The 27,944-nt window shown below is 40.8% G+C and overlaps 2 protein-coding genes across 2 annotated transcripts in view; both read right to left on the bottom strand.

The window, feature by feature from the left end:
* Nucleotides 1–27,944, bottom strand: part of LOC134218077 (uncharacterized) — a 241,164-nt gene that overhangs the window by 178,477 nt on the left and 34,743 nt on the right. The window lies entirely within an intron of this gene.
* On the bottom strand, nt 2,288–3,499 carry LOC134214103 (Golgi-associated plant pathogenesis-related protein 1-like). Its single transcript, XM_062693541.1, has 3 exons — nt 3,450–3,499; nt 3,075–3,369; nt 2,288–3,019 (listed from the first exon to the last, which is right to left on the bottom strand). Exons 2-3 carry the CDS (start codon nt 3,080–3,082, stop codon nt 2,566–2,568), a joined length of 462 nt encoding a protein of 153 aa, XP_062549525.1. The 5' UTR covers nt 3,083–3,369; nt 3,450–3,499; the 3' UTR covers nt 2,288–2,565.

Consider the following 27,944-nt stretch of genomic DNA (forward strand, 5'->3'; position numbering starts at 1 on the left):
GGCTATTTTTACATATACGTTAGCGCCTGGGTACGGCAGCGGCGGGTAGGAAACCAACCACTGTATCTGATTCATTGAGCCAAATGTGGCCATGTAACTATTGTTCTAATGCTGGTTTTCCATTATAGCACCCAAATGAGTGCTACTTGGAAAACCAGCATTTGCTATAATGGAAAATAATGGATTTTATGCAACCCATTTGAGTTGCATAATGTTTATTAAAGCACCCATACATGTCATTGGTATGGAGAAGTAGGACGTTTCATCACTCAAATGCTGTAAACCAGGTATTATGATCAGAAATTGCAAAATATTTTTTTATGAAGTTAACCCTCTAAGCCCCGGGACGAACGGATTTTTTTTTTCAAATGGCTCGCATGCAGCACCTGATCGTCGAAATTCCTCGCGGTTTCGTTTGTGCTCAATGGGAATAGCTATATTTTTGCCCTGATACATTTTCAAACCGAAATTTTTGTTCAGGTCCGAGTTATTGCTAAAAATAAGTGTGCGCGGGGGTGTTTTTTCTATAATTCAAACATCTCTTCAATATTCTGGACGTGTTCATGCCCAAAATTTATCAAATCACCCATCAAACCAACCCAAAAAGATATTTGTAAAGATTTTTAGTCGATTCCGATGTTTTCACCATTTGAGTAGGGCAGGATTGACTGAATTCAGGGCCGCATTCAGGGGTTACAATGGTAGAGTATGGGCTAAAAATTCAATTACAATGAAATTTGCATGAGCGCGGCTGCACAGATTTAAAAATCAGGAGTTTTAAATATTTAATTTTCAATTGAAAATGACTTTCAGAAATTCTTATCAGGGCCGGATTTAGGGGTCGAAATGGGGGTGACCAGGGGCCATATCACCAATTGCAATGAAACTGAGCATGTGACTGCTCAAACTTCATGAAAACACATCAGGAGCTCAAAGAATTCTGTTTGAATTTGAAATTGACCTTCTGTAATTTTGACCAGGGCCGGCTTGAGGGGTCCAAATGGGGAGAGCAAGGGCCATATCACCAAAAGCAATGGAACTGGGCATGCGACTGCTCAAACACCATGGAAACACATCAGGAGCTCAAAGAAATCTGTTTCAAATGGAAATTGATCTTCGGAAATTTCAACCAGGGCCGGATTTAGGAGTGAAAATGGGGAGGGCAGGGGCCATATCACCAATTGCAATGAAACAGGGCATGCGACTGCTCAAACTTCATGAAAACACATCAGGAGCACAAAGAACTCTGTTTGAATTTGAAATTGACCTCTTGAAATTTTGACCGGGGCCGGATTCAGGGGTCCAAATGGGAAGAGCAAGGGCCATATCACCAAAAGCAATGAAACTGGGCATGCGACTGCTCAAACACCATGGAAACACATCAGGAGCTCAAAGAAATCTGTATAGATCTATAGAAAGCAATGGGACGGAATCCCCTGTCGAACGCTACTTTTGCGAAACAATCGGTAAAGGATAAGTGACAAAAAAGTGAGCTAGATTTTTTCACTCGTCTTCGTCGAAAGATAAAGTATTTTGACCATAACTTCTGAGCCCATAGTCCGATCCGGCCAATTTTCAATAGGAAACAATGGGACAGGATTCTGCGTCGAATGCATTTCATTGCGAGCAAATCGGTCAAGGGTAAGTGCCTGAAAAATGGGCTAGACTTTTTGCGCACATACACACACATACACACACACACACATACACACGCACACACACGCACACACATACACACGCACACACATACACACACAGACATCACCTCGATTCGTCGAGCTGAGTCGATCGGTATATAACACTATGGGTCTCCGAACCTTCTATGGAAAATGCTTTTGGAGCGAACATATAGCCTTTACGTATACTTTGTATACGAGAAAGGCAAAACTTGACAGCAGAATTAATCTGTAACCTTCCGCGGGCACAGCTTCCGCCGTAGCAAAAATTAAATATGGCTAGGAAACTCCGAAAAACACAACCTTCCCAAGCAGCACACATGTGGTACAGCAGTTTCTGATACCTATATACAACCAAATTTAGTCACATTTGAGTTACAACAACCAAATTGGTCGAAATTGTGCTGCTAGGGTTAGAAGATCGCTGCTTACGTCCTACTTAGTTGTGCTGCGGTAGTATTCTACGGACAATACATACATCCAAACATACTCACCGCCAACGCCATCTGTGAGATAGACCGGGGGTCAGTTTCGGAACACTCTCCCCTATAATTTGCATATAGAAGTCACACAATTTATATGTGACTAAAAAAATCATTTTCTATTCGGTGGCTAATTTATTGATTGTCTTCAAAATAATTATTAGGCTTTGTTAGTGGAATGTCTTTATCTGTTCTAAGACAAGTTAGTATAGTACTATTCCATTTATTTCCAAAACATTGTAATCTTTACGGATACGTTTTTAGACCTCACAAGTTAGGTCGTCAGGTGACCTTGCAGCTGAGGTGTAAATACGTATCTGAAAAATTTACAGCGTGGCGGAGTTAAATTCATCAAACTTTTTATATAATTTGCACACTTTTGAAAATTTGTCCATTTAATAGCTTGTTCAAGGCACTGGAAATTTCTCAGCCACGTTCTCCGAGTATCGATTCTTGACGTTCCCCGGTGGGTTGTAATTGCACACGACGTACACTCCCTTGCCACCGGTCGCAATGGCCATACCCACACCCAAATGCGTACAATCTTTCCAAACGACTTGCGTAAAGTGTCCCACTTTGGAAAACCTCAAGCCCGGATCCGGTTGACCGAAGGTATAATCCTTGCGCTCCTTGTACCAGCTCTGTACGACGTCCACTCCGGAGCATTCCGCCCTTCCAAGCAGGACGTACAGATTTTCACCGTATTTATTCGTGGTGCGATGCTGAAGCTTGTTGGTAGCCGCCAGATGATTGGCCCACGATTGGGCATATCGACAAATGGATTCATCCAACTGTAGGGGTGCTGCAGAGTGCTGAGCACGCACTCGGTTGTGTTCCTCCAGGACATCCTGCTTGAATTGACTAAACAAAGATGATTTTAGTTGGAATTTTTTAAATTTGTATGTTCTCTTCATACTTTGTCATGGCTCTGCCTCAAGGTTGTCGTTGTGACTGTCACGCAGGCGAAAATGCAACTACTTCGTCAGCAGAGCCACCCATTTCCATTTAAATGGAATTGGCTTTTCAACAATGCGGGAGTGTTCTACAATCCGTGGTTTCATTGCGCCGTCGGGTAGAACACAGGATGCGTCATTGCTCATATTACTGTTGATGATTGTTTCCTTGATTTGAAGTTTTATTGCTTTTAAGTGATAAGAGGTGTGGGCTATGACTAGCAACTACCTTCGTAGAAGGTACAAATGAGAGCGGGTCTTTTAAAATAATTGAAATGAATTAGTTGAACACGAGCTATTAAGCACCAACGATGCGGTTTTTAAAATATTTAACTGACCTAGTACGCAAAATTCAGTTCGGACAGCCGCACCATGCGTCTCCTTCATTTTCCAACCGGCCGGCGATATCGTGAGCACTGAAATAGGTGACACCATTGCACAGCTCCAACAGAGGGTGAAACAAAATTCGTTCCGGATGATTAGCTGATATGATTGGAATGCATGGTAAATTGGTGCGTCCAAATAAACAAGATTCAAAAGCCTATATCGTTTATATGACGTTACTGAAACTAGCCTGATTTGAACCTAACGCTCGTATCGAATTTCGCAAAGCCGACCATCATCATAATTCATTCTGGACCTAGAAGATGTGAATATCGAAGCGCGCCTCGGCGTGTTTCATTGACCAACATGTTCCAAAGAAAGTCTGTCGTAAGATAGGTAGTCTGCGTTGATTAGGCTGACTATATTTTTTTAAACTTTATTTATGTGTTTTTTTTAATTCTAGGATCAAGTTCAACACAGCAACAGACTGACCATACGTACATTGAATATTTCTCCAATTCTCAGATTTCGTTATATCATTGCTCAACTGGTAGTCTCATGTACGTCGCCAAGTGGCTTCATGAAATAAAAATTTGTTTTAATCAAAATTAATCCTCGCAGAACTTAAAAATTTTCAAGTTTGTAAACCATTTCCCGTTGGTATTCCATACGCACCTTGTAGTTTTCACAAACCCCCTTTCAGTCCTCCACCTGATCGATCCACCTTGCCCGCTGTGCACCTCGCCTTCTTGTTCCCGTCGGATTGTTGTCGAGAACTATTTTCACCGGATTACTGTTCGACAGGGCTGCAAAATGGTGGGTTGACATCAAGGAAGGAGTGCCCAACAGAGCTCTGGTCCCCACAAGTCCCTATCTCACACTTCCACGGGTCGTCCGATGACAAAAGACCGCCAGCTTAGGGTTGTGTACTTAGCTGGTAGTGCAGCCTGGGCACTGTTGTCCTTCTGACATCAGCTAGAGTGAGAAGGTACGCCTCGAGCGTCTGTTCACCAGGAGGTGCGGCTCAAACAGCGTCTGCCTGGTACCCAGCGGCTGATTAACGAAATGCTGTATCGCGTCAGCTATACCTAAGGTGGCAGCCCCATCATCGCGATGTAGGTAACGCGACCCCGGTAAGGTAGCTTACTGAAGCCTCTCAAATACCACGAAAAATGGAGATAGAAGAAAAAGAGAACGTTATTTTTGGCAACCGACCGGGCAACGAAATAAGGACTATGATTGGAAACTCGGTACCTGGAATGTCAGGACCCTAAATGAACCTGGACGAGTAAGCCTGTTGGCACGTGAACTGCAGAAGGTTGGAGTGAACGTGGCCGCTATTCAAGAAGTCCGATGGCCTAGATCCGGAGAACGTGAATTCCGAGCCGTGGACCCCACGACTAACACTGCATTTAAGTTTAACATCTATCACAGCGGCGGTGAAAAAGCAGAGCATGGAGTTGGTTTCGTAGTGATGGGCAAGCAGATGAAGCGAGTGATGTGGTGGAAACCCATTAGCGAACGAATCTGTGTGTTGAGGATACGAGGCAAATTTTTCAATTACAGCCTAATCAACGTTTACGGCGACAAACAATAAATCCGACGACGTGAAGGACACGTTTTATGAATGTCTTGATAAAACCTATGGAGAGTGCCCAAAGCATGACGTGAAAATTGTTATCAGAGACGCAAACGCTCAGGTTGGTAGAGAAGACTTTTCCCGTCCCATAATCGGTAAGGAGACCCTTCACACCGCTACCAATAACAACGGCCCTACGGCTAGTAAATTTTGCTGCTGTCAGAGGGATGGCCATCAGTAGCCCCTACTTTGCACGAAAAGATAAGACACCCAAATGAAAAAACTTGCAATCAGATAGACCATGTTCTGGTGGATGGGCGCCATTTCTTGGATGTTATCGATGTGCGGACATTCAGAGGTCCAGTGTTGGTAAAAACTCAAAATCTCAAAACTCATGGATGATTCAAATCAAGCGTGAGTTGAAACGCACCCAACTCAGCATCTAAAAACTCATGGATGAGTTGAATCATCCATTTGAATCATTGTAGGTTTTCTTTTGTTCTCTTTCGTTAAAAACAGTGAATTGACGTCTATCGCATAAAATATTAGACACTCTTTTATGTATAAGCAATAAATTGCCCCCAAATTGATTTCAAATGCGTTTTTGAACCAAAATGATTTTTTAGCAAATGAGTGAAATGATGCGTTTTAGCATGAAAAATTCAAGCGTGATGCATTCCTTTAAAATCACAAACGATTTCGTTCGCACGGGAGCGCTCGTTGATTGAGATTTATGAGTGATTTTACCAACACTGCAGAGGTCCGAACATTGACTCTGATCACTACCTCGTTGTCAGTAAAATTCGATCACGGTTGTCAACTGTATCGAACGAAAGACCACAGCGAACGATGCGTTACAATAGCCAGTGAGGCGCAGGAAAAAATGGAGCAGAACGATATGCAAAGGTTTTATGAGTCTGTCAATGGCGTGCGGAGAAAGACAGCGCCATCTCCCGTCATGTGCCACGACCAACAAGGGAATTTGCTGACAGATATAACTGAAGTGGCTGCCAGGTGGAAGCAACACTTCGAGACTTTGTTGAATGGAGGAAGTGATGGTGCATTGGTGAACAGAATAAACATTAACGACGATGGACAAGCTGTGGAGCCGCCTACACTAGATGAAGTTAAAAAAGCAGTTAAAGAGCTGAAAAACAATAAAGCTGCGGGGAAGGACCAGCTCCTGAACTTCTCAAATATGGCAGTGAGCAGCTTTATGAAGTTCTGCACCATATTATGTCGAAAATATGGGAAGACGAGGAAATGCCTGCTAGCTGGTTGGACGGCCTCATTTGCCCTCTCTTTAAGAAAGGGAACAGACTGGAGTGCGCCAATTACCGAGGAATAACCCTCCTTAATTCGGCGTACAAAATTATGTCCCGTATTCTGGTCAACAGATTGAGACCGCTTGAAGAGTCCTTCGTCGGCGAATACCAAGCAGGTTTTCGTGAGGGCCGATCAACGACGGATCAAATGTTTACCCTGAGACAAATCCTTGATAAATTCCGGGAGTACAACTTGCAGACACATCATCTGTTTATTGATTTCAAGGCGGCGTTCGATTCAGTGAAACGGAATGAATTATGGCAAATTATGCTTGAACATGGTTTTCCGGCGAAACTGATACGGCTGATTCATATAACGTTGGACGGATCGAAATCAATCGTAAGGGTTGCGGATGAAATATCGACGTCATTTGTTACCTTAGATGGATTAAAGCAGGGTGATGCACTCTCGAATCTACTGTTCAATATTGCGCTCGAGGGAGCGATTAGGAGAGCTGGTGTGCAAAGAAGCGGTACCATTATCACAAAATCGCATATGCTCCTGGGATTTACGGACAATATCGATATTATCGGGATTGATCGCCGTGCCGTGGAAGAGGCTTTTGTGCCTTTTAAGAGGGAGACAGCGAGGATTGGACTCACGATTAATACCAGCAAACGAAGTACATGGTCGCTGGCAATCAAGGTGGGTTCATTAGTGGTGGTGGTAGCGAAATGGTGCTGGATGGTGAAAAATTTGAAGTGGTAGAAGAATTTGTGTATCTTGGAACATTAGTGACGTGCGATAATGATGTTACCCGCGAGGTGAAAAGGCGTATTGCAGCTGCAAATAGGGCTTATTACGGACTTCGTAACCAGCTTAAGTCCCGTAGTCTGCAAACGAAAACAAAACTCGCGCTGTATACTACTCTGATTCTTCCGGTGGCTTTATACGGCCATGAGACATGGACGTTAAAGGAGGCTGATCGGAGAGCTCTCAGAGTGTTTGAGCGTACGATGCTGCCTACAATACTCGGCGGTAAACAGGAGAACGGTATCTGGCGGCGTCGCATGAATCACGAATTGTACCAGGTGTATAAAGGGCTGGATATTATTAAGCTTATACAACACGGCAGACTACGGTGGGCTGGTCACGTTGTTCGTATGCCGGAAGAACGTCAAGCGAAGATAATATTTAGTAGAGAATCCGGAAGAGGCTGCAGGCTTCGTGGAAGGCCGCGTACACGATGGCTTTTTGCAGTTGAAGAGGACCTGAGGGCGCACAATGTTCAGGGCGACTGGAAGCGATTGGCCCAGGATGGAGTCCAGTGGAGAAGGATACTCCATTCGGCGTAGGTTCATCGAAGAGCTGTAGCCCATCAAGTAAGTACTGTCCGACATTCTGGCTACGTGCCCAGCCCACCGCAGGCTTCCGATTTTCGCGGTGTGAACGCTGGATGGTTCTCCCAACAGCTGATGCAACTCGTGATCCTTTCACCTCCTCCACGTACCGTTCGCCATCTGCACCTAACCATAGATGATACGCAGCACTTTCCTTTCGAAAACTCCCGGGGCGCATTGGTCCTTCTCGAGCATCGTCCAGGACTCGTGTCCGTAGAAAACTACCGGTCTAATAAGCGTTTTGTAGATAGTCAGTTTGGTACGGCGGCGAACTCTAAAAAGGAAAGGTTCATTCTAAGATCACGAAATTTCCTTCAAAGCGCAAAATTTAATCGTTTGGCGACGGTAGCAGAATCGCAGGCGCGCGTTGAAGGGAGATGATGCAATAAATTTGTTTGAATAGATGGAATCACTAACAGCAACTAAGCTACCACGTCAAATGCCGCCCGATGCCACCGAAATAGTCCATTTTTGCAATCCACCCTTTCTGTTAAGAAAATTGTTGTTTTAAGATGAACCTATTTTCTTTCCTCAATGCGCCTTTCCAATAACTAACTGCAACTAACCTTACGCTTGTCGGAACCTTACGTTGAAGTTTTACCTCGTGCTGTTACTGTCGGCTCCGTCTCGCCCGCTCTGCGTGAAATCTTGTTCGAAATGAGGAATAATTTCAAACCCACAAGTTGCTTGATTTTGATATCTGTGCTTGCGATACATGTGCTTGATTGATTGGCTTAGCTATTTCAAAACTTTGCACCAATTATGGATAATAGATAAAAATCAGAATTTTTAGATAAATACAAATAAGCGTTGACTCATCAAATGTTCCAAAAAAATTGAAATCCATCGAGAAACGGATGAGATATTAACATGTGGCTCATAGTTGGCGTTATAGTGTTTAAGGGCGCTGGACAGCTACATGTTTTTACGAAAAACCAGTTACCTTTCCGTGAAACTTTTCCGAACCTCTGGTGTCGGAGATCGTACCGTGTTTTGCTTTCATAGTGGGCCTTGGCAAGATTTTCCTTGACCAAGTCACAAATTTTTCCGTAAAGTTCCTTCTGTTATTGTTTGGACCTTTCCTCTAAATGGTAATTATCTTCATAATTGAATCATTTGTTTGAGAAACTGCATAAGTCCATTTTACACAATTTCGAGAAAACAACAAAAAACTGTTTTTGAACAAATTGGGACCGAACCTTTCGATTTCTTCGATACAGATCAATAGTTTTTGGCAAAACTCGACACCCTTGGGCACTTCCAGTGCAAAAACTGTGAGCAGTACTCCATAATTGCTCTTCAAAGTGCGTGGACATATGTAGTTTCTCAAACAAACGAAAAAAAATCATACATTCCTGAACAAAAATTTTTTTTTCGTATTTTTTGCCAGAATACGTATTTTTGGAAGAGGATTCAGAATATATAAAAATCTCATTTTGGCCAAAAATGTTACATATGCAGTTTCTCAAACAAACGGTTTAATTGTTGATTTTATCGCACATACGTGCGAATAGCTGCATTGATTGTGCGGTGCACTCGTTCCACCGGATTTGCCTGTGAATGATATTTGGCGTTAAGCCAATGCCTTATATCAAACCGCAAACCTTATATCATGTCGCATTATCTGTGATTACCACCTCAGGGATAGAGTTGCGGAAAAACCACTGATCCCTGAAGGCGGCACAGAAGGAAACGCTATCTATCTTCCGAAATGGAACCAGCATTACCTATTTGATGAAGATATCAATTATCGTGAAAAGATACTGGTTCTGCTTTTTGCTTCGAGGTAGTGGACCTATGAAGTCTAAAGCAAGGTTTGTCATAGGTGGGTGGTAATCCTTTGGTCTCCTAACGGTGGTGCCAAGGAAATATTTGCTCCCTTCGTTTCCTTGCATATTGTGCATTTTGGAATATGTTCTCGGACGTCGATGACCATTCGTGGCCAGAAATAGCGCTGTCGGATACGCGCCAGTGCCTTATCCGTGCCCAAGTTCATGGGGTCTTCATGATTCTCCACTCGTACGTTGATCTCTCGTACGGGCAGGGAACATCCTTCCAATCGAATCGTTGATCGTGAATCGATCCAGGGGAGGATACATATTAAAAAGCTTTCCATCCCTCAATTATAAGTCAAGATACTTTTCCGAATTGTCGACAATTTGACTTATAAAATTTTTATACCATTCTGCACCAGGGCTAGTATCGGCCGGCTTTTCAGAGACGAGCCAGCCTCGGGCTAAAAGTCTCCTTAATAATGATACAAAAAAAAAAAAAGAAAAAAAAAAGTATCGGCCGGCTCGGTTATCTCTACTCCCTTAGAGGAACCAAGATGTGCAGCTTCAATAGAAAGAGCAGATACGGATACCGGTACGCTTCGCGATAATGCATCATGGTCTGTGTTTTCTCTGCCCTTTCGGTGGAGGATGGTCATGTCGTGGTGTTGTAACTGAAGACACCATCTACTACACCTGGAAGCCGTCTTCCATTTGGTGGTCATAATATGGGTCAAGGCTGCCGAGTTAGTTATTAACGTGAAGTGTGACCCTTCGATATAACATCGGAAAGCCTCGATGGAAAGGAGATCAGCTAAAATTTTCTTCTCACATGCATGGTAGTTCCTTTGAGGAGTTGTCATTTTATGTGAGGAGTAAGCGATAACTCTCTACTGTCCCTGCTGAATTTGAGTGAGTATTCCGGCCACCGCCACATCACTGGCATCCGTCTGGATCGTGAACTCCAGTTCGAAATTCGGAGGGAATAATATAGGGGCTGAAATTAATTTTTCTTCAATCTGACTGAAGGCTTCTTCGGCAGCTTCGTTCCAGCTAAGTAGCTTTGATTTGGTCTTTAGCATATCCTACAGAGGAGACGTGACTCCACTGAAGTCGTCGATAAAACGGCGATAATACTTGGCCATTCCTAGGAACCGCCGCAGTTTGGTAATAGTGGTCGGCCGTTCGTATTCCACTATAGCCCGCACTTTTTCCGGATTGGCTCGGAGGCCCTCGGTCGAAAGTAGGTACCCTAGGAATGGCAACTCGGACACGCAAAATTTCGACTTTTCTAAGTTGATTGAAAGATTGGCTTGCGCTAGGCGCCTAGCTATTTCTTGTAGGAGTCTAACATGCTCCCCGAACGTCTCCGTCACGTCTCCGATATTGTCAAGGTAGACGAAGACGTTCGGCTCCAACTCCCCATGCCCCAGAACTCTATCCATTAATCTGGACAAAGAAGCCGAGCTATTAACCAGGCCGAAAGGAAGTCTGGTAAATTGAATCATGCCCCTTCCTTGGACACTAAAGGCAGTTTACTTTCGGGACCGTTTCTCCAACGGTATTTGCAGGAATGCCTTTGAGAGGTCGATGGTACTCAAATATCTTGCCTTAGGTAACTGCCCTAAAATTCGGCCTGGGTGTGGCAACGGATAGGCATCTCGGATCGTTCTCTCATTCATTTTACGAGCGTCCAAACATAGGCGAACTTCCTCGGACGGTTTAATGACCGGCACTACGTTTGACGACCAATCCGAATGGGCCCGTTCGATTATGCCCACTCGCAACATCCTATCTTGCCACTTTTTGTTGGACCTTGGGTGAGAGCGTGTATGGGTACTGGCGCACTGGAGGCTTTAGTTTTCATTCCTCCGAAATTTCAATACGGCGCTCAATCGTACATACTTTGGACTCCGCAAGACGCTCCGATCGAATAGAGTTCGCCGCCGTACCAAACTGACAATCTACAAAACGCTCATTAGACCGGTAGTCCTCTACGGACACGAGACCTGGACGATGCTCGTGGAGGACCAACGCGCACTCGGAGTTTTCGAAAGGAAAGTGCTGCGTACCATCTATGGTGGGGTGCAGATGGCGGACGGTACGTGGAGGAGGCGAATGAACCACGAGTTGCATCAGCTGCTGGGAGAACCATCCATCGTTCACACCTCGAAAATCGGACGACTGCGATGGGCCGGGCACGTAGCCAGAATGTCGGACAATAACCCGGTGAAAATGGTTCTCGACAACGATCCGACGGGTACAAGAAGGCGAGGTGCGCAGCGGGCAAGGTGGATCGATCAGGTGGAAGATGACTTGCGGACCCTCCGTAGACTGCGTGGCTGGCGACGTGTAGCCATGGACCGAGCCGAATGGAAAAGACTCTTATATACCGCACAGGCCACTTCGGCCTTAGTCTGAATAAATGAATGAATGCTCAACTAAAGGGGTTATCGAAAGATTATCGGCAGTTGCTACCTTAAAACCCTTTTTGACCTCCTCTAGTTTATTTATTTATTTATTTATTTATTTTGCTTATTTCATCTGACTGTGTCGTCTACATGAAAACTTAAACGCACTCTTGTACGCACTCTTCATCTGTCATAAGGGGGGGTTCTATTGTGCTTGAATGAGTTCCAGCCACGTTAACCACATCACATTTCTGTATGGTTGGCCATATAGCCGAAAGCCCTCAGTTTGGGTTTTGGGTTCATTTGTGGAATGTTTGTCCTTGTAGGATGGGTTTGGTTTCAAATCCTTACCTTTTAAATATTTCTCCTGAGGTTTAAAGTTTGAAGAACGATTGGTAAATTTACCTGTGTCATCTCGATTGGGTTTTCCTACTGAAACCATATTTGTCGATTTATCCGTACCGAACACCTTCGCAAAGAGTGAAAAATTAGAGGCATCAATCATATGCCCAGCCTCCAACAGTTCGGAGATATTTGCCAATGGTTTCCATAGCAAGGCTTTTTTATAGTCTGCTCTCATGTTTCGCCTTAAGACGTCCAACCTTTTACCTTATTTTATAGGGTTAATCATGGAGCGGCACATACTCTCCATGTCATAATAAAATACTTGGAAAGTTTCGTTTCGTTGTTGCCGTCGTTAGTATATTTTTGAATGAACCAACGAATATAGTTCCGGATGGGCAATTGTCTTTCGAAATTCTGTGATCAAATGGGCCCAGTTGGCCAATCTTCCCGCTGAACGCATGGACATATACCAACTCAGAGCCGGCCCGTAAAAAGATGGAATGCGCTATCGAAAAGTTCCGGCTCGGTAACGCTTGCGGATAAGGCCAGCTGGAATACTAGATGCAAGAATTCGTTCAGTTTCAGCCCTTGGTCGGTACCAGCGTACTTGTCAACCTTCCACTTTGAAACTGGCAGAGATTTTCGACTGTATGACCTTAGCAAGGGGTCAAAGCCGGACATTGTCGTGTGTGGCACGCCGCTAAATCTCAGCGACGCAGGAACCTGACTATTAGGATGACTGACCATGCTAGAAACACTCTGATTCTGAGCGGTCGTCATACCAATTTTGAACCGGGGTTTTGAAACCCAGTCCGGTCCCCATGACAAAGAATTATGAACGGACGTTTGCCGCCATGGAGTCAAAGTATTCTCCCTGGAAACGTAGGGCGCTATTTTCCATCTTTCTTCTGGCGGCTTGGAAGAAGATAACAAAAAGGACTGACGAGAGGGTTCTTTATCACTTGATAAGGGAAACCAATCATCATCAACCGAAGTTTGCTGAGAGATCAAAGTTGGACCGGATGAAGTTGCAACCGGTTCATTAAATAACCCATTTAACCCTAAACCCGCAGTTAATAACTGTGGAAGTGCTTAATGAACACTAAGCTGCGAGGCGGCTCTGTCCCAGTGTGGGGATGTACTACCAATAAGAAGAAGAAGAAGAAGAAGAAGAAGAAGAAGAAGAAGAAGAAGAATAAGAAGAAGAAGAAGAAGAAGAAAAGTTATCCTACGAACTTTTCTTGTAGAAAAACTCCCAAAGAAGTAATAACAATCTTCCCATGATCTCGTTAGGCTTCTACTTTAATTAACATTTTTCTCTGCCCCAAGTGCAGCAGTGCTGACCGACATCTTGGCGGTAGGTTCCTAGTTGAATTCTGGGCAGTGGCTACTATTGCCCAGAGTTTTTCCTCGCAAGCCACCACTTCACTCCTCGGACCACGTTTCAACGAACACTGTTCAATAGCCTCTTCTTTATTTTTTTGCTTCAGTCTTTCCCTCAAAGCTCTTCGATTCCGGCTCATACTTTCGTCTTGGCCGAATACAATATCCCTTACTTCAAGCTCAAAGTCGAACTCATCCTCATTTAGGTGGTCGACACGAATGTCATAAAAAATCTTGGTTAAATCTTCCTCTCGTAATCTTAAGTTTTGGACGTTTTCCGCCATCTCCAGTTCAGCTTAAATTTATAGCGAATTCATTGAAATAATCTAGATGCAAAAAAATATTCCTAATCTAAGTATTTAAGCCTAATAAAGTTTAATTTAATAATATAATAATAGTTAAGAAAATTATTTTGAGCTTTTTAGTGGAATGTCTTTACTTGTCATAAAACTAGTTTTTACAATCCCATTTAATTCCATCACTTAATTGTACCTTGACAGATACGTATTTCGACCTCAACAGTAAGGCCGTCTACAGTGTCTCGTACTTGACTCGTAGTAGTCGAGTCAAGTACGAGACACTGAAGGCGGCCTTACTGTTGAGGTCGAAATACGTATTTGTCAAGGTACAATTAAGTGGTGGAATTAAACGGGATTGTACAAACTCGTCTTATGACAAGATAATAATAGTGAAAAATCTAAGAAATATACAATAATGTTTCATACTAATCAGTGAAGCTCAAAGCAATTCAAAATAGTTCAACTAATCGCTGTAGATGACTCGGATCGGCAAGAGCGGCACAAAAGGATCAAACAAACCGTAGTCAAATCCAGACACCCACTTCCTTGACGTCACTAAGAGATTTTCACGATGAACCAACGAGAAACCTTTCGTGGCTCTCCCCAAGCATGTTTAAAATATTCGAGAATTTCGAGATTTTTTTTACGTGGATCGCCAATTGCAATAATCTCCTTTGACGTCCCTAACTAGCTCACCTTGTAGTTCTCTCAGGGTTGACCAACTCCCTGTTTAAGGGGCACACGCAACCTCCCAGGTAGACGAAACAACGAATAATGGCTTCAGAAATAGCACAGGGATAGCTTCCGTAATTGAAAAGACGGACAGTCACATTCTATTTCATTTTGTTTTTATTTAAAGTTAAATCGTGGTTTATAGTTGAATGTTAGTGACGTTGCGGCCGATCGGTGTAGGTGCGGCCCATAGGTGGCTCTTTGGCGGCTTGCCGACCAAAAGGAATACACAAGTTGGCGTGTGGCTTCCTTTAGCTGCTAAGGGGATCGTTTTGGACTCCTGCTGGGGCGGTACACGCTTCTTGCTACCAGCGACTTGTCGGCGCAGGACCGACTGGCGAGAAAGGTTGCGGTCTTCCCCAGCTTCACCACTGGCCCAAGCGGGCTCCAAAACCCTCAAAACTTTTCTGTTTTACACCGCGTGTCTGGTGATCTCTGTTTCGGCCCTTGACAATCGGGGTCCTCACTCTTTTCCGGTTATACGTCGGCGGCTAGATCGTGATCTTGGATCTCGAGAAATATGCACGCGGAAAGTCTCTAGTTTTCGACCTTTTCTGCTTACTGACCTAGCGTCGACTATAGTCGATCCTAGCAGCACAAATCAGGCCGATTTGGTTGCTGCAACTTAGATGTAACCTAATTCAGTTGTATATAAGTTACAGAAATCTCCATACCACAAGTGTGCTGCTCGGGTACCTCGCTGCTTCATTCTTTTTCCTTTTCAACCTTTATACCCCTATCCCGTTTCCCCATACGTTTTTTCTCCTTCGGTTGTCAACTCGCTCCGGATGTATTCTTTTTCACCGTCGCCGCATTGGAGATGTGAACCGGTGGCGTTAGTCGAGTACACGGTCAAGCCTGATTAGCCACATAACTATTTTAGTTATGTGCCTTTTCGCTAACTTAGGTGCTTCATGCAAAGCCTCACAATATTTTGTTTTTAGTGTTTGGTTAATAAGAACGTTAATAAGTACCGTTTAGTGCATTCTGATGGTGATGGATAATCTTTAAAAATTTTTATCGTCGGTAACAAGCTGTATCAAGTATACAAAGAAGAAAATATTGTGAATCGTATAAAATACGGCAGACTTCAGTGGGCTGGTCACTTAGGGCAAATGTCGGAAGAAAGAATTGCGAAAACAATATTCAACAAAGAACCAGATAGAGGCCGGCAACTTCGTTAATATGGACATCCTAAACGTTCGGGGAAATTGGAGGAACATCGCCCAAGACCGACGATTATGGAACTCTACAATACGCTAGGCATATAGGTGTATCGACGCTGTAGCCAACCAGGTATCCTGGTAATTATCAAAAATATCCATATCCATGCTCTCCCATGCCTTACTCTCTTTGTCATTAGTCGCCAAGGCATTATCTGAGAAAAGCTAGAATCTGAATCATTCCAAAACGAATGGGTTTAGGAATAGATGGTAAAAACTGTTCTTAAACATTATGGTTCCATAGTTCTCTCAATGGTCACATATAAAAACAATCCATTCGGCACGTTGATGTGAAAATGAAGAAATATTTTCTTGCCAAATTAGTTCTATTCCATTTTATTCCATATTTTTGAATTTTTTTTACAGATTCCGTCTTCAGTGTCTTTACCTGGACTAGACTTTTAAAGACTAATTAAAATATTTTCACCATCACCATGGTGTTTGTAGTATTTGTAGTTGTTTTGTTTTTTTTTTAATTCCTAACTATTTTCCATAAAATCTTGATTTTGGCGCTCATGAGGCCTAACGCTCTTTTTGACGGCCACCATTCGTTTATCTTCAAAAAAAAATCTAAATCGTATCAAAATTGAAACACGGTGTTCTTCAGCATTATCTGTTATACAGCATACTTATCACTATCGGTTGTTATGGAAGGCCCCACGAATAGGTATATGTCAGCTGATCACCATAATGATTTCGTTGTACCATCTGCTAGTGCGTCATTAGCTTTGACGCAAAAGAAAATAATTGTTGTCAGCCGGCTAACCCAATAAAGAAAAATAGTTTCACCCGGTTGCACTTGCCCAAAACAAATGGCCATCCTACATAACTAATAATCGGCCATGCGGTGTCCACTAATGTGTCCACCTGTCCAGTGCGGTTGTCGATTGCGTTTCCTGATCGTACTGCCCATACTTTCATACAATTGCTAATGTCACGACTGCGATCGACAAAACCATGCGGTCATTATCAGTTGTCGCAAATTTGCTTCATTCCGTTGCAATATCATCGATACCATCGACTACGTAATGTGTGAAGGCAAGCAAAAAATTGCCATCTACCTTACCTTATTAGACAATACTAAGTTTTTCGCCAAAAGTAACATTGAATGTAGGCTGCATGTGCACTGTGCAGCCATAAATTTATATTAATTTCGCACACGATTGCATCCTACAGTTGGACTCCGGATGGCAGTTATCGTTTCGATGCGGGGAAGTGTTTCTAATTGAAAAATGAATTCGACACTGACCGCTGACCATCATCGCGAACAGATGTAGACTCTTTCGCGGTTTTGAACAATGACGATACGCGATTTATGTTATAAGGTACCGTTACGATTTTAATTCCTATTCGACAAGCATTCCATACAAGCCAGAATAGTACAATGATTGATTAGGCATTTGGATGGAAGCTGTACAACAATGAATAAAAGTAAAGATTTTTCCCATGTTATTTGGAATATTTCGCTGAGTAAAAAAAAGAAGTTCCAATAAACCATTAAATATTGTTAAGAAAATAATTTTGAACTTTTTAGTGGAATGTCTTTACTTCTCATAAGACGAGTTTGTACAATCCCATTTAATTCCACCACTTAATTGTACCTTGACAGATACGTAAGTCGAGTCAAGTATGAGACACTGAAGACGACCTTACTGTTGGGGTCGAAATACGTATCTGCCAAAGTACAATTAAGTGGTGGAATTAAATGGGATTGTTCAAACTTGTCTTATGACACGCATTAAATATTACCAATCAAGACAAAATTTTCAAAACGACTTATCTGCTTTTGTAAACAAAGATTCATTCAAAGATTCAGGTAGCGGAAACCTTCACCTATTGGTGGTGTTGGTTTGCGTGGGAGAGCTATCATATTCGTCAAATCGACGTTTGAATCTTTGTTTACAAAAGCAGATAAGTCGTTTTGAAAATTTAGTCTTGCAATCATGTTACTATTCATTAGGGACTGTGCACATACCACGTAGACCAAAAGCATAGCATAGCATATCATAGAGCCCTTGCAAAAATCGTCACGGAACCGCGAAACAACGCACTTTATGGTTTCTTTCACTCAAATCCGCCCTTGCGTGGAAAATGTCAAGAATAAGTAAAATGCGAGAAAATCCGGTGAGTACTTTGCCTTTTTTTTCCTGTTCGGATGTGCCACTGCGACCTGTTATTAGATCTATTGTAGCGTTACCCGTATCCTTTCCTTAGTGTTTAAGTGCATGCCGAATTACTTTATTACTATTGATAAGCAATGCAGTATCGGTTTCGATACAGTTGTTGTTTTGATTTCTCAAGAGCACCTTCACAAGGTCCCGCTATTTAGACCCTTCATAGAGAGCAATCCCATTGAAGGCGCGCCCCTTATCAATAGGAAATCAATCCTTTCTTGAGAAAACAGAACAGTGATACTGTTTTTGGCCATTCATCGGAGCCCCAGCCACATCCTTGTCATGCTTCTAGACTATCACCAGTAAAACAATGAAACCCGGGATTTAGCTCTGTCTACACGACCATTTCAAGCAAGAGAATTTGTTCAGTAATAAGAACTTCCGTGTGTTCCTCTCACTACCATTGTTCACCAGTTCAAGAAGAGTTAGTCCGTATTTAAACCCCTAACTGGATTTTTTCAGCAGTCAGTTCAGCCTAGGACCGGGTACCGAGGTTTTTAACTAACTGCTTGAAAAATTGTTTCCGCTGCATACATTCTAGCCTCAAACAAGAGGAATTCGAGTCTTTCAACTGTTTGCAAGGTAACATTAATTATGTTTTATTTCTGAGACTGCTGTTGGTAGCGGGGAATAAATACGATGAATCCTTAATTACCACAACTTATTGCCCTAGCTAGAAAAATGGATTAAGCTAGGGCTCTGTTTGGTAGATCTTACACCGCAACACACTACGTCAAAGTGATCTACCGTGTTACGGGAAGTACTTTGCCTTTACTCCCGTATAAAATTTTCACCAGCTATGAAGTTTCACCAACTCAAATTTATGTTATTTTCACTCAGGGTCTGTTTTTCAAATTACGTAACGCAAAAATCCGAGTTTTTGACCCCCTCCCTCCCCCTTGTAACAAAAAGTAACATTTTTGGTACCCCCTCCCTCCCCCATGTAACGCGTAACTGTGAAAATTTTAAAGGCAGATTTATTTTCCTTCACTGAAACATGTGGGTTTTGCTATTTTTAACAGGTTTTAAGTGGTTGAGCTAAAATGCAACTGCTTATCACGCAAGAAAATTGACTCATTAAATGTATGTGTAATTTCTCATACTTTTCTAAAAGACGCCTTCTCATTAAATTTATTTGATGCTAATGATCACCATACGTCCGGCACATGCCTTGTATTTGACAAACTACTGAATTAGATGACTAATTGAAAGGAGGACTTTCAGGACTTTCAGGCATTCACCGACCAACTCGACGACCAGTAGAAATGCTCATCAAGTTGATGACAAGTTGGTAAAAAATGGCGCCCTGTGAAAATTTTCATTCGAGTGCGTCAGTTGACTAGCGGATCCGTATCGTTTGCGGTACAGTTTTGTTTGATTTGGTAAGTAATTCAATCTAATCATAACTAAGTACGGTTTGAGTATTATTTGTAGAATTTGTAATTCTAGGTGCCGCTATTTGCATACGCCAAATAAAGTTAATCAGAGTCATCGATGGAATCTCTTGTGCGTCTCCAGCGTGCATTCCTGCTCTGGAAAACAGTTTTCGTTGGGAACAAGACAACTGATGCCAATATCGGAGCACATAACCGTACGTCTTCGCGTACGTCCCATCGTCAACATCCAGCTGCTTCTAAATGTCACGCTACCGGAACTTGCAGATGTAGGAATTGTACAGCCCATTGAACAACTCAGGAGGGTGAAACGCCTGTCATCCGCGGTCACGGGGATGACAAGCTACGCCATCTTTGTCACATCTTTTCTGAATCACCAATACGAGTGCACTGCGAATGCAACATAAACAATTGCGAGGGTGAAAAAGATATAAAACTAACAAAAGCATAGACAGTACTTTGTGCAACTAGCATTCCAAATAATTGAGCGAATAAGTTGAACATTCTTACGTTTGAAGCGTGGAATCAAGTGTAAAATTGTTTTGATTGATAATTCGTTGAATTTTTCTCTATTTTCTCATGATTGTATCATGTTGCATTATTGAGTGGTATGGGCGTTTTGCATCATATTCTCCTATAAAAACGTAAACATTCAAAATTCACGCACATACTATTGCAAAATAAATCAGTATTGGGGTAATTTGACACTGGGGGATAAATTTATCCCCCAAAAAAGAACGAACAGGCAAACCTGCCAAAATCCATAGTAAAAAAATTGGATGTCGCTCCTCTGTCCGCGGTACAGTGGCACTCTACCCAACATCGTTTTTGGTACCCAGTTTCTGGGTGGTATACCCGATTTCAGCTGCTCGTTTTGGGTGATTGGTTCGTTCGCAGTTAGTGCTAATTGTCGGCATATAACTTCTCCTGGTGAAAACTTGCAATTGATTGAGGTATATCGAGGCTATTGTGTTTGCATGACTTTTTTATGTCGAAAAGAAGCCCGTGAATACTTCCGAAGCTTTGTTTTATTATGAAATCAACGAAATTAAAACAAAAACATTGTACGCCATATTGAACGAATGGTGGGTAGGCGTATTAGCCTTCTCTTCAGTCCCCTGGAACAACTACAGGCACTTTTAACACGAAGCACAATTTGTATACCATTTTTTTGTTGCATAAAAAAGTTGCTTCTCCGTCGCATGACTCACTATGATGATCGGCAAAGGTCCCTTCAAAAACTTCAATGAAGCAACCTAATGAAACAACCTTCTCAGATGTAAACAAACATTTTATCAATAAATTATCGGTCGTCTATCACAATTGTAGTTTCATTAAAAAAAATACAAATATTCCAATAATAATACAGTAAAAGCACAAAAATCCAGCGATAAGAATCATTTTCCTTACGCATATACTCCATAAACTGAACTTTTTAAAAGTATGTGTTAACTTTATAGATTCTATTTTGTCAACCCATGTATTTAATAAAAATGCATACTGGCGATAATTCATTAATATCACACATACTTATCATGAGTACAACCCCATTGCAAAAATCCATGTGAGTTGGCACATGAATTGAATGACCTTTTTTGTTTGAGTGTAGAATGAAAACTCTCTGGGTTTCATCTGTCTTAACATGAAACACAACACCACCCAAGTAACAATTTCTATGCTTCTTGGATTTATCTCTTATTGCGCTCTTATTGCTATCAATAAACCTCCCATAAAGGCTCCCCCAGACCTAAGCGATTTCATCGCCGTGACGGCGACAACTAGTCGCCGCGATTCTATCGTTGGGTCGCTGCAGGCAATTTTCTATCTACGCTTCCATACCAATGGCGACAGAATCGCTGTCGCCAAGCGATAGAAGTGTGTTTGGGGGAACCTTAAATCTGCTGAAAAATGCTTCAAACGTTAAATGCCTATTGACCATATGAACAGATCTATGGTAGTGATGAAGAGCGTAATATATCCAATTTTCAACGCTCGAATAAAGCTACAATTTTTGGTCATAATGTGGTCAAATGAATTACCCCCATAAGAATGTTGGTATTGCGAAGAGTTTATGACGGTGTTTTTTAAAAGCAAAATTTTTCTGATCAAATTCCATGATGGCCATATTGAAAACGGAAAAGCATTTGGCAGTCAGTGAAATATATCACTGAAATGCATGATTTAACGAAATTTTCACCGATTATCATACTTTTTCCGATAAATAATTTTATCAATTAATAGTTTGGGCAAAAATACTAATCGATTTAGTGGACATCCTAGATGTTGTGGTATTCATTTTTTTTTCATTTATTTCCCTGAACTACGTTATATGGCCGGCGCGTGGTGTTCAACCTTATTTTTTTCACAACATTTGACCATAAAATCGGAAGCGCACTTCTTTTCAATGGTACTGAATCGAAAAAACAACCTGAAATAAAATATTATTTTGTTGTCATCATCTTAATTTTCATCAACAATCCATTTTGTTATTATTTTTCTGCAAAGATTTGTTTCTCTTTTTTTAAAGCAACATTTTGACAGCTGCCGCAGCCAAATTCTCTTTTTTTTTGCGGGTGGTTTAAAAAGGGTTTCTAAGGGTCTGTCTCATTTGGAGAATTAAACTTAAAAGTGACAGTTCGAAAATTAAAAAATCACCCCCCTATAATAATGGCTGGTGCTACCCAGCAATTCCAATAGGACATCGATGGAAAATGATTCGATATCTGTCAAAAGTAATCTTGCTCTGCGAGCAGGGTTATTTGATAATTATTGAAATGTCAATTTTAAGTTTAATTTCAGTTTAATTATCCAATTGAGACAGACCCTAAATGCTCTTATAAGAGGTTTATAGTGGTTATCTGGAGAGGGCCACTTGGCAATATCTTACTCTTATAGTGGTCATCAGAAGGTTGCCGTGTATTACTCGGTTTTATTGTTAGATCTTATAAATTGATCTTGAAAACCATTCTTAGAACGGAATAAAACTTAAAATGTTTCTTGGGCAATCAAAGCGACGTTCCCGAGGTCGTTCCATCAAATAATATAATAAAACTACAAAGACTAACATAGGACAATTATGGTTAGTATGGTTTTGAAGAGGATAGGCTGATGCGTATTTATCGACTTGATCATGACATGTCAGCAATTACTTCAATCAGTGTTAAAAAACATTTAAAATATTTTTTTATTCGCGTTATGCGTAACATTTGGTAGTAAACACCCCCTCCCCCACCTTTTAGTGTAACAAAGTATAACACAAGTTGGACCTCCCCCTCCCCCTAAAAGCGTTACGTAATTTGTGAACAGACCCTCACTATGGTGAAAACAACCCAAATTTGGCTTCTTCCACGGAACAGCACACACTGGGTCGATGCAGCTCTCTGTACCGTAACGATCCATTGAAAGAATTAACGATTAATAACTCATCTAAAAACACTGTAGACATGTTTAATTAAAAGTCTAAATACATATACACAGGATTCTGTTTTTACACGATTTTTTTTGCTCGTGTTTTTGACCGTCTGACTTCAATTTGTCACTAAAATCATCGCAACATGTTTCAAAAAATCCTAAATAATTCAAAGTAAAAACACATGGTAATAAGAATGCGGTAAACATTTGAAATGTTAATCGTATAAAATCAGAATCCTGTGTATCTTTATTCGAAAAAACCCAGATTAATCCACCTAGCAGTGATGATGCCTTTCTCGTGCATTATAAAATATATTGAAAAAATCACATTAGAAAGGTCAAAAAAGCTCTTTAGGAGAATAGATCACATTTTTTCGATAATTTTGCATGTTTTTGCATTAGTTAAAATGCATTGCCACCATTTTCGTAAAAATTTTTTTTTGAGTTTTTTTTTTCCAGGGTCCCACTTTGGGAAAAAACAAAGATTTTTCAATAATTCCGAAATGGAAAGTCCGATCGGGAAAATTTTCAATATCAAACAATGGAACCGCATTCCCGTCGAATGAAATTTGTTGCTTTTAATGCTAAATCCCAAAAAGTGTGTCTACAAAATTTGTACACATACACACATACACACACACACACATACATACATACACACATACAGACATCACCTCAGTTCGTCGAGCTGAATTGATCGGTATATAACACTATGGGTCTCCGGACCTTCTATCAAAAGTTCATTTTTGAAGCAATCATATAGCCTTGCGGTACAACTTTGTTGTACGAGAAAGGCAAAACATTGAATAATAGAAACAAACGAAGAATGATATCATATATTTCGAATTATCACATTTTTGTTAAAATTAGCCAACTTCGAAAACTATTAAGGTCTTGTTTGTAAAAATGCCGACATCCTTACTATCATAATTGACATACTATCAATATTTTTGTAATTAAATAAATGGCTTCCAACACCTCTACACTTCAACAATGGAAGCATTTAATGATGTATCCGTGGTTAATGTTCTGAAATACCCTGTTTTCTATGTATGCGTTACCAATTTTGCTGAACTAGCGTTTTTGCCTTTCTCGTACAACAAAGTTGTACCGAAAGGCTATCATTTCACTCCAAAATCGAACTTTTTATAGAAGTCTCGGAGACCCATGATGTTATATACTAATCGACTCAGCTCGTCGAGCTGAACAAATGTCTGTCTGTCCGTGTGTATGTGTGTGTGTGTGCACACGAAAACCAAAAAACATTAGCCACTTTTTCATCTAGTAATTCTTAAGCGATTTTCTCGCATCAAGTTGCATTCGACAGGGGACAAATCCTTGTTGATCACTATTGAATTTGAAAACGATCGACCATTGCGTTTAAAAGTTATTAAGAAAATGGAATTGAACTATATCAGCTCCGTATAAGGTTGGTGTCTTGCCTAAATGCGAGAAAGGCAGTATCACCACTCGGTGAATTAAGTTGGGTTTTTTAGGTCCCACTTGCCCCGGGGTACCTAATAAATAGAGTATGGTATCGATGTAGTTGCTCCTACTCGGGAATGCTGAAAATATTTTACCTCGCCATACTCTACAAAAATTAAATTTTATCATCAAATCGAGTGCCAATAAGTAGAACCAAATTATTCCTCCTACAAAGTCATAATCTCCATATTAAAATTAATACGATGCTCAAAAACGGCTCTGACCCATCTTACCGCTTGCCCCGCCTAACCATATCACAAATGGGATCGATCAAGTGTGAAACCAAAATGTGTCAATTTTCTATGATTGGACGATTCATCAATCAAAATTTTATTTAATATGAGAAAGGCAAAAACATACATTGCGATAAAAGAAATCTAATGTTGACAGACGTGATTTACCACCTTATCTTTATAACACTTTGGCGCAGGTCGAATAGTGATATGGGTTGAAAGTGCGTTTTGATGTTGGATTTAATCTAATGCTTATTTCCAAGATACTGTCTTCAATGAAGGACTGGTTACACTGCTGTCAATGTACCTAACAACTAAAGCAAACTGATAAGGTCTAGCTAGGATGATAATTTCTTATTTCACACGCTTGTCATTATTAGCACTATGACTCATTCGTTCAGAAAATCGTTGTAATAAAATTTATGAAATGCCAAACTGTGTAAAAATGACAATACAGTTAAAAAAAGCTCCATTCGACGCAAATATTTTTTCTATCACTTGTTTTGCCTTTGTCGCTTCCAAAACAAACTTTGTGGGGCACAACAGTCCAAAATGCACCCCTAAGCTATTTCGATATGTTTACCGATATAAACAATCATATCGAACTATTTCAACGTGTAGATGAAAAATGTACAAAACTAGCTGCATTCATTCTAATAGAATCATCTATTCAAAACAATAAGGTGTTTATGCCTTTTTAACGTGTTGAAAAAAAGTTTTGAAAATGAGCCTGGGCCAAAACGTCCGAATGATGGTGTAAAATGACTCAATTGCATGTATAATAATGGTGAACGGTTGTTTGTTTCGTCTTAATGGATTGAACGACAATCTTATGGGTGAGGTGAAAGGTTTGCAAATTGTTAAATTGGATGTTGCAATTTATTTTTCCATTGCAGCTCAATAATGCATAATTAATATTGAACTGTAGTGGGTATGCCCTACTAAAGACACTATATACAAAGACGCGAAATCTGATCCCTGAGCAAATAATTCGACAGGCAACCCTGAATGCGCAACACTGCTCATATTGCATAAAGTTTTCAAATTGGTGTAAGTGATTTTCTTAATTTCAAAAAAATGATTAGTAACGCGTATACCCACGCAAATCAGATAGCAAATACAATATAAACAAGTTGAGAGTCATTTTCTACCATTTGTAGGGGTTTATTAGGCTACATTGATCCAAAAATATTACAACAATAATTTAAACATGTTTATTTGCGGAAGTTAAATTAGCCCTTACCAAATGTTCTGCGTGATTTTTTGGAATGACAGGTCTTCTGCTCGATTGGAATAGCACTGAAAGTAAATTTGGAATTCCAATTGGAACATTTCCCGTCTTTGTTTATAGTGTCTTTACGCCCTACAAAAGATTATATTATGAGTGATGCCATTTTGACCTGTGGGTGCTTTATGCACTGTGCTCCCCTACAGATAACGCTGAAACCCACAGTTTTATATAGCACTTGACGTCAGTGGTGCGAATTCTCAGTCTCAGTGACTGAGGTTTGTAGGATATTGATATCATTGCCTGTTCACACTCACTTTCTAGCAGTGAAAACTGAAAATGGTTAACAGCAACAATCAAAGATAAAGTAAACAAAAGACCTCTTATCTCGTCGCACACGGGGGAAGGGTCGTTTGGCCGAAATCCATTCGGCTGAAAGCCATATGGTCGAATGCCACTAGGCCGAACACACCATTAGGCCGAAACCCATCTGCCGAAAAGGTCATTTTGCCGTAAGGGTCAGTTGGTCGAAAGAGTATGCCCTTTTCGGCCAAAGCAAATGTCCTTTTTGGCCAAATGTCCTAATCGGCGAAATGTCCTAATCGGCCAATAACCTATTCGGCCAAATATCTTGTTCGGCAAAATGTCGTATTTGACCAAATGACCCTTTCGACCAAATGACCCTTTGATCAACTGCACCCAACGTTCCGAGCATTATGACCAATGTGGTAAAAAAGTGAGACTGCACACAGAGCGAAAAAAAGTTGTGTTTTTTACATTTTCTAATTTTATTTAAACAATATGGAAAATTTGATATTTTTAAGAGTTAAAACTTTTGAATCGAATGCTAAATTGATTGATTCGAAAGTTTTTTTTTAGTTTAAAATTCTCATTCTCACAGTCAAAACTCTTAGAATAAAATTTGAAAAATTATCAAACAAACTTCAAAATTTCACATTTTTGGCAGCACTGACAAGAAGAAACAATGTAACTGGCAGCCTACGGCTATCTGTCAGTGATAGTTGCAAAATGAATTAATGTAAGGAAAATTTTAAGATCACCATTGTAAGTTTTTTGAATATATTTCGTAATTTATTAGTATATAATTAGTTAAAAGTGTTTTCAGGTAAAAGAGGAATGTGACATCGTTGTTATCCGACTGATAAAAAGAAGGTCTCCAATGTATTGCAGAGGGCAACATTTTTTCCGGACTCTTGACTTTTTGGTTAGTCGAAACACACCAGATGCGGAGAAAGGAAAAAATTCTGGCCAAACACAAGCTACCGTGCGATGTTAAGCATATCGGCAACATGCACAACGAATCGCATCCCAGCAACTCCGACGGAGCTATCGATCAGTAAATTGACCGAACAGTATTCCCAGTCGATCTGATCCAGCTGCTCAAGAACACTAGGACACCGAGAAAGAGAACACAGGTCAAGGAGGCGGCTCCGATCCAGTACCATATCAGCGCGGCTAGCACCACCACCAAGCACAATACCCTAGCCCTAGAATCTGGTGAAGGATCTGCAGATGCGACCGCTGCCGAACGGAGCGTTCACGCCACCGGTAAAGATACAAAGATGTAACAAAAATAATTTAGAAAAATAAATAAACATGTGGAAATTAGGTATTGTTTGTTGTTTTGAAAGCATGACTGTCAATTCTAATGGATTTTACACGCATTTAGCTTTAAGAAGATAATGTTATTTTGAGAAGTTTTATACACATTTAGTTTTGAAAGGAAAATGTTATTTTGAATAGTAAAATACACATTTTGTTTTGAGAGGAAAATGTTATTTTGAAAAGTCGGCACTTGTCAAAGTTCCTAGCGAAGTCACATTTTTGCAATTGTAGATTTAACAGTCCTAAACTTTCTACTGAAAATCACCAACTAATTTTCTTAATTTTACCAACGTTTCTTTGATTTTTACCAACGATTTTTTTTGTGTGTGCACAGATAAAAAATATGGATCCTTTATACTGATAGCACCTTTTGAAGAGTTGGGCTATGTAACTGGTAGTTTAGTTTTCTCAAATTCATGCAGCTCTTTCTTCAGTTTAGCCAAATAATTAAGTTTGTATCACCTAGGAGATCATCTGGAAATTTGTAAAATAGCAATAGCGGTGCCAGAGTTGTGGACAACTTGTGGTAATGTTGGTTCAAAACCAAT

The sequence above is a fragment of the Armigeres subalbatus genome, chromosome 2 (genome assembly GCF_024139115.2).
Source record: "Armigeres subalbatus isolate Guangzhou_Male chromosome 2, GZ_Asu_2, whole genome shotgun sequence".
Classification (NCBI taxonomy): domain Eukaryota; kingdom Metazoa; phylum Arthropoda; class Insecta; order Diptera; family Culicidae; genus Armigeres; species Armigeres subalbatus.